At 43.5% G+C, this 12,412-nt stretch overlaps 1 protein-coding gene across 3 annotated transcripts in view; it reads right to left on the bottom strand.

The window, feature by feature from the left end:
* Positions 1–12,412, bottom strand: part of daam2 (dishevelled associated activator of morphogenesis 2) — a 397,811-nt gene that overhangs the window by 72,007 nt on the left and 313,392 nt on the right. For all 3 annotated transcript variants that reach the window (XM_063040647.1, XM_063040649.1, XM_063040648.1), the window contains 4 exons: positions 9,022–9,106; positions 6,151–6,257; positions 3,342–3,430; positions 823–991 (listed from right to left, as the gene is read on the bottom strand). In XM_063040647.1, coding sequence (XP_062896717.1) covers positions 823–991; positions 3,342–3,430; positions 6,151–6,257; positions 9,022–9,106 — 450 coding nt within the window. The remainder of the gene's footprint in view (positions 1–822; positions 992–3,341; positions 3,431–6,150; positions 6,258–9,021; positions 9,107–12,412) is intronic.

Here is a 12,412-nt window from a genome sequence, read left to right as displayed (position 1 = left end):
GGAAGGATGTGGAAACCACAGAAAGGGTGCAGAAGAGATTTACAAGGATATTGCCTGGATCGGGGAGCATGCCTTATGAGAATAGGTTGAGTGAACTTGGCCTTTTCTCCTTGGAGCGATGGAGGTTGAGAGGTGACCTGATAGAGGTGTATAAGATGATAAGAGGCATTGATTGTGTGGATAGTCAGAGGCTTTTTCCCAGGCCTGAAATGGCTAACACGAGAGGGCATAGTACAGAGGAGATGTTGGGGTAAGTTTTTTATACAGAGAGTGGTGAGTGTGTGGAATGGGCTGCCGGCAATGGTGGTGGGGGTAGATACAATAGGGTCTTTTAAGAGACTCCTGGATAGGTACATGGAGCTTAGAAAATTAGAGGGCTATGGGTAACCGTAGGTAATTTCTAAAGTAAGTACATGATCTGCACAGCATTGTGGGCTGAAGGGCCTGTATTGTGCTGTAGATTTTCTATGTTTCTATGAACACTGTCTCACTACTTTTGTTCTCTTTTTGCACTACTTGTTCAATTTAATTTAAAAAATATATTTCTTATTGTAGTTTATGGTTTTTTAATGTGTTGCAGTGTATTGCTGCCGCCAAACAACAAAATTAAGGGCATCTGATTCTGATGTAATGATCTGTGTGGATGACATACAAAACAAATTTTTCATCGCACATCGGTACATGTGACAATAATAAACCAATTTACCAATTTCTACCCAATCCTTGTGACAATAAATTTCTCCTCAATGCCACACAGCAGACTCCCTCACCAATCTTTGAATAGCATAGGTTAAGCTTTGTCCCTGGCAGCTCCTGGAGTACCTGTCAATGCTTGACTTGGTGTCTCCGATCTTGTTGAGGCTGGAAATCCTGAAGCCGAAAGCGTTTCCCCTCTGGCCCTTGTTCATGTAGTTCCCGAAGGCAAGCACCACCTCCAGCAGCTGCTTCAGCCTCTTGCTTTGACACAGCTCTTTGGAAGCCAGAAGAATTCCTGGAGTTGGGAGCGGGTAAAGCAAAATACATCGTGATCAGCTCTTCACGGCAAAACAACATTTAGATTGTAATTTCCACAGGACCATCAGCAGAAATTGGCATAATGTTGTACATAAATAAAGGCCAAAATTCCATTTGCTTTCCGAATTACAATTGGTGACTGCTAGTGGTAGAGCTGTTATTTCATAGCTCCAGTTCCCAAGATTAGATCCTGACCTCTGGTGGTCTGTGTTGAATTTATATGCTTTCCTTGTGACTATATGGCTTTTCTCTGGGTGCTCTAGGTTCTTCCCCCAAAGACGTGCATTTTGGTAGGTTAATTGGCCACTGTAATTTGCCCTTGAGTGTACAAGAGGTAGAATCAGAAAACAGTAAATGGGAAGGTGGGAAGGATAAAAATTACACCAATGCAGGATTAATGTAAATGCAGGCTTGATGGTCAGCACAGACTCAATAGGGTGAAGGGCTTGTTTTCTTGCTGCCTGGTTTTATGGCATAATTTTCTTGCAGCAGATGTATGTCAGCTTTTCCCTCTTTCAGTTACAAGGATACTCAGATCCATTTCCAAGGCATGGACTTCATGGACCGTGTCATATTACGGCATACCATTCAGTAAAATGCCTTTTGCTCCTGTTATACTTTTAAACTCTTGTTTTTTGGTTCTTCACCTTCATCAGGGCTCCAAGAGTACATCAGGAGGCTGGATATCCTGTGGTGGCTTGTACCTCCAGACACCCATAGCCTTTCCATCACCTACAAGGCACGTCAGGAGTGTCATGGCATGTTCTCCACTTGCCTGGATGAGTGCAGCCTCAACTCAACAACTCTTAGAAATGTCTATACCATCCAGTACAAAGCGCCAGAATAGCAGTGGAGCAGGTAGTGCTGCTAACCTGCAGCTCCAGTGACGTGGGTTTGACCTTGGATTTTGTCTAAGTGGAGGTTGCATGTTCTTCCCATGACCTCATGTTTCCCCGGGTCCTCTGGTTTCTTCCCATATCACAAAATCATGGATGGCAGATTAACCGGGTATTGTGAGTTGCCAAAATTGCTCCTAGTCTATGTGGATAGTAAGAAACTCAGGGTGGAGTTGATGTGCAGATGAACGAGAATGGGTTTCAAGGCAATGTGGGGGAACGGGACTGATCAGATTACTCTGCCAGCCAGTACTGACTGAGTACATAGCCTCCTTCTATGTGGTAAGAAAAAAAAACAAATTAGTAGCTTATCAACCAACCACTCTAAACATCTACTGTATTTTCTCCATCATCTATGTAGTGTGAGTACATTGTGAGCTGTCTACAAAATATAGTGCTGTATTAACTCACTCGGGCTAATTTGACAGCACCTCCCATTCTATCTATCTCTCCCATGAAGAAGGAGAATGGTAGCGGCAACACCAGCAGGTTCTGCTCTGGGTCACACACTGCCTGTCCTGGAAGTGCTGATAGTCTTTCAATATCACTGGGCCTACATCTGGGATCACCCTTTCCAACAACAGGGTCAAAGCAGGTTTACTAGAAGGAATGCTTGGGCATCAGGTGCTTTGCCACCATCTTCCCAAGGGTAATTAGACATAGACAATAAATTCTGGCTTTTTCAATGGAATCCAGATCCCGGAATGCATACATATATATAAAAATACGGAAGTTGTTGTGGATAGAATGGGAAAGGTGACAGAAAATCTTGATGTCAGACTCAGCTGCAATACTTCTCCCTGACTGATTCCCACCATCAGCTCCCCCAACTTCTCCAGATCATGAAGCAATCGAGGAATGCTAAGAATTATAGAGTAAAACAGCATGGAAACAAGTCCTTTTGCTCATGGAATCTTCGTTGATCATAAAGCACCTATTTTCACTACACAAACTGCAATTTATTTTCCACCCATTTTCTTCAAATAACCACCCACCATCCCCCAGATTCCACAACCCAGCCGTACCCCAGGAGCAATTTATACAGTGGGAAAGTAACCTATGAACTTGCACGAACATGAGTTTTGGAGTAAACTCGAGCACACTGGGGAAACCCACACAGTCGCAGGGACAGCGTGCAAACTTCAAGCAGAAGCACCAGATGTTTGGATTGAACCCGGCTTGCTGTAACCATGAGGTAAGATCTCTCCCAGCTGCACCACTGTGCTCCCCTCCTGTGACACAGCCCTTTTAAGAAGCAGAGTACTATTTTACTGCTTGTTAAAAATGTACCTACATTGACTATTCTAGGGAAACAAGCAGCAAGTGAGGATCTACGGCTGACTGAACCTTTGCATTTGGCCAGACGGATACAACTGTACGGAAGAATGTTTCACTGCCTAACTATTCAATCTGACCTCTCGACAGCCTTACCTTCGATCTTTGGCTTTGCCTCTGCGAGTCGTTCCGCGAACTTCTTCTTGAAGAATAAAGCCTGCAGGCGCTGCTGGTAATGGTCAATTCTGTGGGTTGAAGGACAGAACCAGATCAGATCTGTACTGGTGGGGGGCCTCTGGTGATAAAATGGAATGGTTTGGGTTCATAGGCAGTGGGCTCACAATTTTGCTAGGTACATGTGGTGAACAGAGAGGTCGAACTTCCCTCACAGCAGATGCTGGTAACCAGAAGGCACAAAGGGTAGAAGGTGGAGAAATCACCGAGTCAGAGAGTCTTACAGCAAGAAAGTAGGACCAACTCATTCAAGTTGATTGTGTTGCCTTGGGCCACAATCCTCTAAATCTCTACTATCTCTGGAATTATCCAGCTAGCTTTTAATGTTACTAACGTACCGGCCTCAAGCACTATTTCTGGCAGCTCATTCCAAATATCCACCACACTCTGCAGCTAGAAGCTGCCCCTGATGTCCTCTCGAAATCTCTTGCCTCTGATCCTAAACCTACGCTCTCCTGTTGTCAGCACCATGCTTTCCTGGGAAAAAGACCACGTGCTCTTACTCTGTCTATACCTCTCATAGTTTCATTTACTCTATGTCTATCAGGTCATCTCTCAATGTCCTATGCTCCAAGGAATAAAACTTTGTTTATTCAACCTCTCTTTGTGACTTAGACCCCCGAAAGGTGCAAGAAGAGAAATGGGATTGGTGCAGATAGATGAATGATGGTCAAAGTGGATGGCGTATGCTTTAGGACCTGTTTCATGGTGTGTGACCTCGTAACTTTGGTCAAGTTGAATTTATTGCCATTTGCACAAACACAGTGAGGTGCAGGTCCAATGAAAACTTGCTTGCAACAGCATCAAACATTGCATTGAAGAGAAGTAGCAGGCAGGAAAATATTTTATATTTATATTCAGACTCTATGACTATGGGGGAGTGGGACAATGGGAACTTTGTGCTGGGAGCCAGAATAGACTCTACTGTACAGTAAGAGAACTCTTGGCCCTTATTTAAGATCCTGCATCACTATTCAGTGAGATTCTCCAACTCCTCCTTCTTCCTATCTCCATTATTTATAGAATCATAGAAGTGTCAAGGTAAAGAAATCCAAACGCTCCATGGTCTCCAAGCCAGCTCCTTGTAGAACAATGTAACACTGGAAATATTCAGCAGACCAGCTTTATCCATAGAGAGAGGAAGAGTTCATATTTTAGATCCCTTCACATGAAACAGGACAAGCTAAACCCCTCAAGTTCTGTAGGAAAATTTACTGACCTGAAAGATTTGCTCCCCGGATACTGCCTGTTCTGCTGAGTACTTCCACTACATTCTGTTTCTTCTGTCATCTATTTTATCTTGTGTTATGGTGCAAGCAAACAAAACAATTCAGTCCCATTTGCCAACCCATTTGTAGCAGACCTACAAATCATTTTCCATCAAATGACCACCCTACTCTTCTTTAAAAGCACAGATTGACGACCTACTCCTTATTTATTATATCACAGGCCATTCTCACCCCAGGAGCCCTGCTCTATCACATGCTAATCAACTCCCCTTTGTTTTCTTTGCCACTTCCTTACATCAAGAACTAAATTACAATGACAGAGGACGAGGAGTGATTTACAATGGAGAAGCTGGAGAACACAGGAGAAATCCACAGGGAGAAACAGCAAACTCCACACAAGAAGCATCCAATGTCAAAACCATGTCCCTAGAGTATGAGATGGCAACTCTACAGTCTGCACACCATGCTGGCTCCACAGGCAAGTGATGCTGAGATGACAGGAATCCTCTGCACAATATCGTTCTTCCTCACATCTCACTTGCATCTCTTCCACAACATCTTAGATATGTATTCCCATGTCCTCTAGCACCTTGAATCATTCACTAATGGGAACATTTCCCCTCCATTTACTCGACCACAGAATCATGAAACTATACAACATAGAAACAGGCCCTTCAGCCCAGCCAGCTGGTTGACTATCCATATTACTCTCAATTACTAGCACTCAGTTTGTAGCCTTGGCAGTTCAAGAACTCTTCAGGTACCAATTAACTGTTGTAAGAGTCTCTGCTCACATCACCCCTACAGGTCACGCATTCCAGGTTCCAGCTACCCTCAGTCGGAAAAAGTTCTTCCTTTGATACTCTCTGAGCCTTTTACTCCTAACCTTAATATCTATGCCTTTTCATTACAGACACCCCTCTTCCCCTCTACCATCCAATTTCTAAATGGATGAACATTGAACCCATAAACACTACATCACTTTTTAAAATTATTATTTCTGTTTTTGCACTACTATTTTTAATTTAATTATTTGATATACATATATATAATTACAGTAATTTATTTATTTTCTATATTTATCATGAGTTGCATCGTACTGTTGCTGCTAAGTTAACAACTTCACGACATAAGCCAGTGATATTAAACCTGATTCTGATTCTGACCTCTGCTAAAGGGGAAGGCTCACTGGCATCTACACTTACCCCTCAGCCTCCTCTGCTCCAAGAGAAACAATCGCATCCTATCAGTCTCTCCTCAAAATGAAAAATTCCACTGTGGCCAACATCCTGGTGAATCTCCAGAGCAATCAAACCCTTAAACAGCATACATATCAGATCTACTTTTCAACTTTCTTTCCCCCTAGACAACCCCAGCTTCCCTAGTCTAACTGCAAAGTTAAACTCTTCCATTCCTGCAGGCATTCCATGAACTCCTGATATACTGCCCCCTGCAGGTGGACTTTTAGGACTGACAGTGCCTCATTTAATCATGTAACCAACCTGCTCATCTCGTAGAGGAAGCGGTCAGCCCTTGCCATGCGCTCGATCTCGTGTCGATGTTCCTCCAGCAGGTCAATATCGCTCTTCTCAGGGATGAACTTGAGGAGCTGTGAAGGAAGTGGTTACAGTGATTTATTTCAAAAGGCTGTAGAACAGACCTCTTTGACCTCACTATCTACATCCGTGGTCTAATTGATATAGCACCTGAAGCAGATAGCTCACCACCTCCCATGTTGAAGCTGGTTAACTTTCTATGATCAGCCATGCAAATTTGGTTTCTTTAGTAAAGAAGAATCCTACCAGGGCGCCACAAGCCACCTTTATTATATCATCATCATGTTCTGTGCCGTATGACGTAGGCAGTTATGTTCTCATGACCATGATTGTTCTAAGCAAATCTTTCTACAGAAGTGGTTTGCCATTGCCTTCTTCTGGGTAGTGTCTTTAGAAGATGGGTGACCCCAGCCGTTATCAATAGTCTTCAGAGATTGTCCGCCTGGATTCAGTGGTCACATAACCTGGACTGATTATATAAATGATAAATAAACCAGCTGCTTATATGACCATCCACCACCTGCTCCCTTGGCTTCAGTTGACCCTGATCAGGGTCTGGGGGAGCCAGCAGAGCGAAGAAGCATCTTACACCTCCTTTGGTGGAGATGTATCTCCACTCCACCACACCCAACCATAATTATGACTGTTGAATGGATTTCTTCTACTCTAAAAATAAACTCTTGCATTTTTATTGTTACCTTTTTGGTAATTCTGATACTATATTCTACATGCTGTTTAGAACCTTTTCCACTATCTTGATGTATTTACAGTATGTGCAGAATGATCACATGCAAAAACTTTTCATTGTATGTTGGTGCATGTGTGTATAGCAAGCTGGTTAGTAAACTATTAATTATCTAAAGTCAGGTACATAATATGAAATCCCGGCACTTCACATCATCATGGATTAGTCACCAGAGCTCACTGTAACATTCATGAAGATGTGCCAAATACCTCCAATTAAATGCAGTGACATCAACTTGTTGGAAGAATTATGGTTCCAGGAAGCCTGTCTGATGAGATGGTTTGACATGGATGTCAGGATAGGGATAATTTGGATCGAGTATAACAATGTTCTCATACTCCTTTTGCTCAATCGAAAGCTGTATGAATGCAGCAAAAGCAATAACCCTCAACTCCTGCTGAGATACCGTGTTAATATCTGCTGTAATAATGCCAAGGGTTAGGCTACTGGTTCAGGGGAGCCTTGATAATTGGCAGGACGCTTTGGCGCTAGACTTGTAGCGAGTTGGTAAGACCTGGGTCAGCTATTCGAATGGTTCCTCTGGCTACTATCTTGCTGGCAGCCAGTAATGCTAAGACTATTTACTGGGCTAGATCCCATGAACATTGGTACAAGCCAGTAGAAGCAGGAAAATATATTGGGCTGGATCTCAGTGTTGGCGTGGACTGGCACGATCACATGTATTTATAAGGCTGGATCCCAAAGCCTTACATGTGAGTACACAAGGTGCCGATTGGACTCGACTCCCTGGCTGTTGTTTCATTACAGTGAGCAAATGGGAGTTGCAATTGGCTCTGGTTTGGATCCAGCTGTCACTTCCTTGCTGTGAGTTGACAGAACAGACTGATTTCTAGACACAAAAGACATCAAGGAGTGTTGTAAGAACAGGAATGTGGTAGTGACAGAGCAGGGGTCCCCAACCTTTTTGCACCGTGGACCGGTTTAATATTGACAATATTCTTGCAGGGGTGGGGGGAGGTGTTCGAGTAGGGTTAAACTCACCTCAACATGTCTTTTACAGTTAGGGTTGTCAACTTTCTCACTCCCAAATAAGGGACAAAAGTAGCAGTCAAATCCCGGGACACTTTACCCCAGGAAAGACTACCATGATCATGAAGCCTTGCGCGGGCACCTGTGTGCGCATGCGTGACTGAGCATGTGATGTGCGCATGCGCGTACGTGCCGATTTTTTCCCCACAAATCGGTTTTGCCTTCATCTTCCCGACTACACTGTACATACATTATTTCTATTTTATACAGGCTGTGTATTTATCATATCATTCCTGCCTTTACTATATGTTGGTGTTATTTTCGGTTTTATGTGTTAATTGGTATGATTTGGTAAGTTTTTTTTGGGTCAGGGAACGCTCAAAAATTTTTCCCATATAAATTAATGGTAATTGCTTCTTTGCTTCACGCCATTTCGGCACGAAAGATTTCATAGGAACGCTCTACCTTAACAGGGGAAATACGGAACAAGGGCAGTCCCGTATGGAACAAATCAATTTAGCCCAATATACGGGATGTCCCGGCAAATACGGGACAGTTGGCAATCCTATGTTCAAGTTCAACAGTGCGTGACAGGGAATGAGGAAAGGTGCAGCTGACTCGTATCGTTTCCTCATGGCCCGGTAGCACTTGCTTTGTGGCCCGGTGGTTGGGGACCGCTGTGATAGAGGACCAGTCATGGAAATGTTGAATGTTACAGCGGACTCATAGGGCCAAATGGCTACTCCCGTTCCTATGACAAGGTTGAACTCTGAGTCAATGGAGAGTCCAGAGGCGTCTGCCTGGAATTAATAATGACGTACATTTTAAATCAATCTGAAATGAACCAAATCATTTCCTCCTCTCTCCAGTGAGAGAGGGGTTATGGAATGGCCCATTTTCCCTCATCAGTCTCTGAGCACCAAGATCTATTTTGGCACTTATGGGGCCAGCTAGCTCGATCCCTTCACTCACCCTAGGCAGTAGATTGGCAATTTCTATGTGATGCCCAGCCTTACGATAGTCCATCCCTATTCTATTCCAGTCGCTGAACCCAGCATATCACTAGGGGGCAGTGTTCTTACTTGTTCCAGCATGTCCTTGGGCAAGTCCTCCTGTTCGTCCATTTGCAAGATTGCTCTCTTGATTTCCTCATTGGACAGCTTCAACCTAACAGCAGAAAAGAACAAAGTAGTCTTCATTCCATAGGACCCTCCCATTCATGTTCGTGTTCATGTTCCCACAGAACAGTCCCATTCTTGGACTCCCATCAACTCTCCCTTGATTTTACCACTCAACTACAAACAAGAGGTGATTTACAGTGTCAATTAACCTAGCAACCTCGAGGTTTTTTTTTGAGATGTGGGAGGAAATAGGAAGACCCGGAGGAAAACCACGCAGTCACAGGGAGAACCTGCAAATTCCACTGGGGCGGCATCTGCGATCAGGATTGAACTTAGATCTCTGGAACTTTGAGGTAGCAGCTCCACTAGCTGTGCACTGTGCAGGTCTAATTGCACACTGTTTATAGTGTTGCTTAGTTATCACAATCAATACACTGGCAGGAGTGATAGTGGAAACAGATAAGATGAAAGCGATCAAGAGGGTTTTGGAAAGGCACATAAATATTAATATTTTATGTTCTAAGTTCTAATTAGTGGGACCAAATTTCTGCATCCTCTCCTATATCATACATTTACCTAACATGAATGTCTAATCCTCAGTGCTAAATCTTCACAACAAATGCTTGAGCAGAATAATCCACACAGAATCTTTGGTGTAATCTATTTTTGGTGTTGTTTGGACATGTAAAACTGGGCTACATCTGAAATCCCAGCTGAGTGTAAAGGACCCCATGGACCAGCAGCCATTCATTTTCAAACTGCAGTCAATTTTGTTTTATGTATGAAATTACTGAAGAGCTCAGTGCTGCAGCAGAGTTCCGTGCTCAAGACTGATATTGTACTTAAACTCCACACTTTCTCTCACGTGGACAATGAGGGCTGGCCCCACACTGCTGGGGAATGCAATACAAACAGAGACAACATGGACTACAAGGCATATTTCAATAGAGTGTACAGAGCCAGGGGATCCAGGGTGTATATGTGCTTAAATCCTACTTCCTCAGGAAGCCAAAGAAATTTGGCTTGTTCCTTTTGACTCTGAACCAATTTTTACTGATGCACCATAGAAAGCATCGACTCTAGATGCATCGCAGCTTGGTGTGGCATCTTCTCTGCCCAAGACTTCAACAAACAGCGGAGAGTTGCGAACACAGCTCAGCACGTCACAGAAACCAGCTTCCCCTCCGTGGACTTTCTACACTTCTTGCTGCCTCAGTGTTTCAAGAAGAGCCCCCCTCCACCCCCCACACCAGAGATTCTCTCCTCTCACCCCTCCTATCGGGTAGAAGATACAAAATCCTGGAAGCACGTACCATGAGGCTCAAGGACTGTTTCTATCCCATTTTATGAGACTATTGAATACCCCCTAGGAAACAAGAAGGATTCTCAAATTCACAGTCTTCCTCATCACGACCTTACATCTTATCATCTATCTGCACTGCACTTTCTTTGTATCAGTAACACCTTATTCTGCATTTTATTATTATGTTCCTTTGTACTACCTCAGTTGTAATCAAATTATCATTATAAATGGCGTGCATATAGAGTTTTCCTACACTAGTACACGTAGTTGGTTTAGTAAGGTTGTTACAGCCGGAGGTGGTATTTAGGACAAACTCCCACGACCAATTAAATGCTCCCAATGGCGCGCGCCTCAAATGACCTCTGACAACCAAGTCCAGCTCCAGGCCTTCCTGTGTGGCTTAGCTACTGAGCCTGGCAGGACGTTTCTACTGACAGGAGAAGGGGCAAAGCCGGGTTTACTGGTGCCTCAAAACCAGTCGCTTTGGGTTTTAGATGGGGCTCGTCAGCGGTGGTTGGCAGCTCATCTAGGAGAAGGAATCCTCTGATCTTAAACCTCTGCTGCCCACTCAAAGGGAAGGCCTCAGGGTTAAACCCCGAGGGAAAAATCTGGAGCTGGAGTCCCTAAGGCAGTCCTACATTGAGTTCAAAGCTGACTGGCAACTCCTGCAACACTGCTGGAACCAAACTGTATCAGTCTCTGCCATTCCTGTGGGTTCATCAGACGCTTGGCAAGGGGGGAGCTTGATACATGGGCAACAGCTTGTTCTCCATATCGCACTACCCAGGCTTGTGTACCTAGACAGCTAGGATGTAACATCCCTGGTCAACACTGACTGATGGAGGCCTCACTCACAGTACATGTGACAATAACAAACCAATTTATCAACAACACAAGAGATTCTGTAGATGCTGGGAATGCAGAGCAATACACACAAAATGCTGGAGGAACTCAGCAGGTCAGGCAGTATCTGTGGAAATGAATAAACAGTCAGCTGATCTGAGTTTTCCCATAGGTGGTGGTTCAAGGATCCAGAATAAAGATTTAAAAATTTAGGCTGAAGATATACAAGTGATGTCAGGGAGAAAAAAAAACACTCAGAATTTGGATCTGATCAATGAAAGGGTGAAAGGACTCAATCAGGACTTTTGAAGGGCAATTGGACAAGGTAGAACAACTTGCTGAGTCAGTGGGTGGAGTGGGGAACGGAGTCACAGCTGGAGAATGGAATTGACAAGATGGGTCTACCAAGTATTGGCATACACTCTACATCATAACAATCTTACGGTACCATGACTCTGTCTAAGACACTCGTGCTTCATTCCTCGCTCTGCTGCTTGTGAAGATGTATTTAGTTTATTGTTGTTACATACCAAGGTAAAATGAAAAAAAACAATCTACATATTGTTCATAAAGATCAATTCATTACAGTGTTTCTTTCTACAGGGCCCTGCTTTACACTGGTTGAACATTTCTGAGCAACTGCAGAAAACTGAGGCAGTGAAGAAGACCATTCAGGCAATCCTGCCCACCCTGGATTTTCCATCTCCTCCTTGCTGCCTAGCTGAATTTTCATGTAAAAGGGTTAATGCATCTCTTTTGAGGTTAGCCAGCTCAGCACAGTAGAAGGGTATATTTATAACAATGCTGGTTCATATAATTTAGTATCCGGCAAGGGAGTTTCCCCTATTAATTGAGGAATTGCTAAAGTATGGAGCAAATATTTTTTAATGGGCTTTTTAACAGATAGGCTAAACGTCCCACCATCTCCACTGTTTACACATTGTGCAATGAAAATAAAGATACTGATGAATTATGGTTGTTTCTTTGAAAACAGACCATTTTCTATATTGGCTACAGAACACCCTCATAAATCTACGGCATGGCTGTGTGTCTGTGTTGTATCACACAGCCAACATCTGAAGTGCAACATTAAACAAACTATGAGGAATAATAGACTGCATACATTAATTTTTTTTTTCTGTGAAGGCTTATAACCACTGCTATTGATACTTGCCCCCGTCTTCCCAAGGATTTGTTGCTCATACA

This window comes from Mobula hypostoma, chromosome 2 (genome assembly GCF_963921235.1).
Source record: "Mobula hypostoma chromosome 2, sMobHyp1.1, whole genome shotgun sequence".
NCBI classification, from domain to species: domain Eukaryota; kingdom Metazoa; phylum Chordata; class Chondrichthyes; order Myliobatiformes; family Myliobatidae; genus Mobula; species Mobula hypostoma.
The sequence above is the reverse complement of the archived record's forward strand: the minus strand, read 5'-3'. Positions and strand labels throughout refer to the sequence as shown.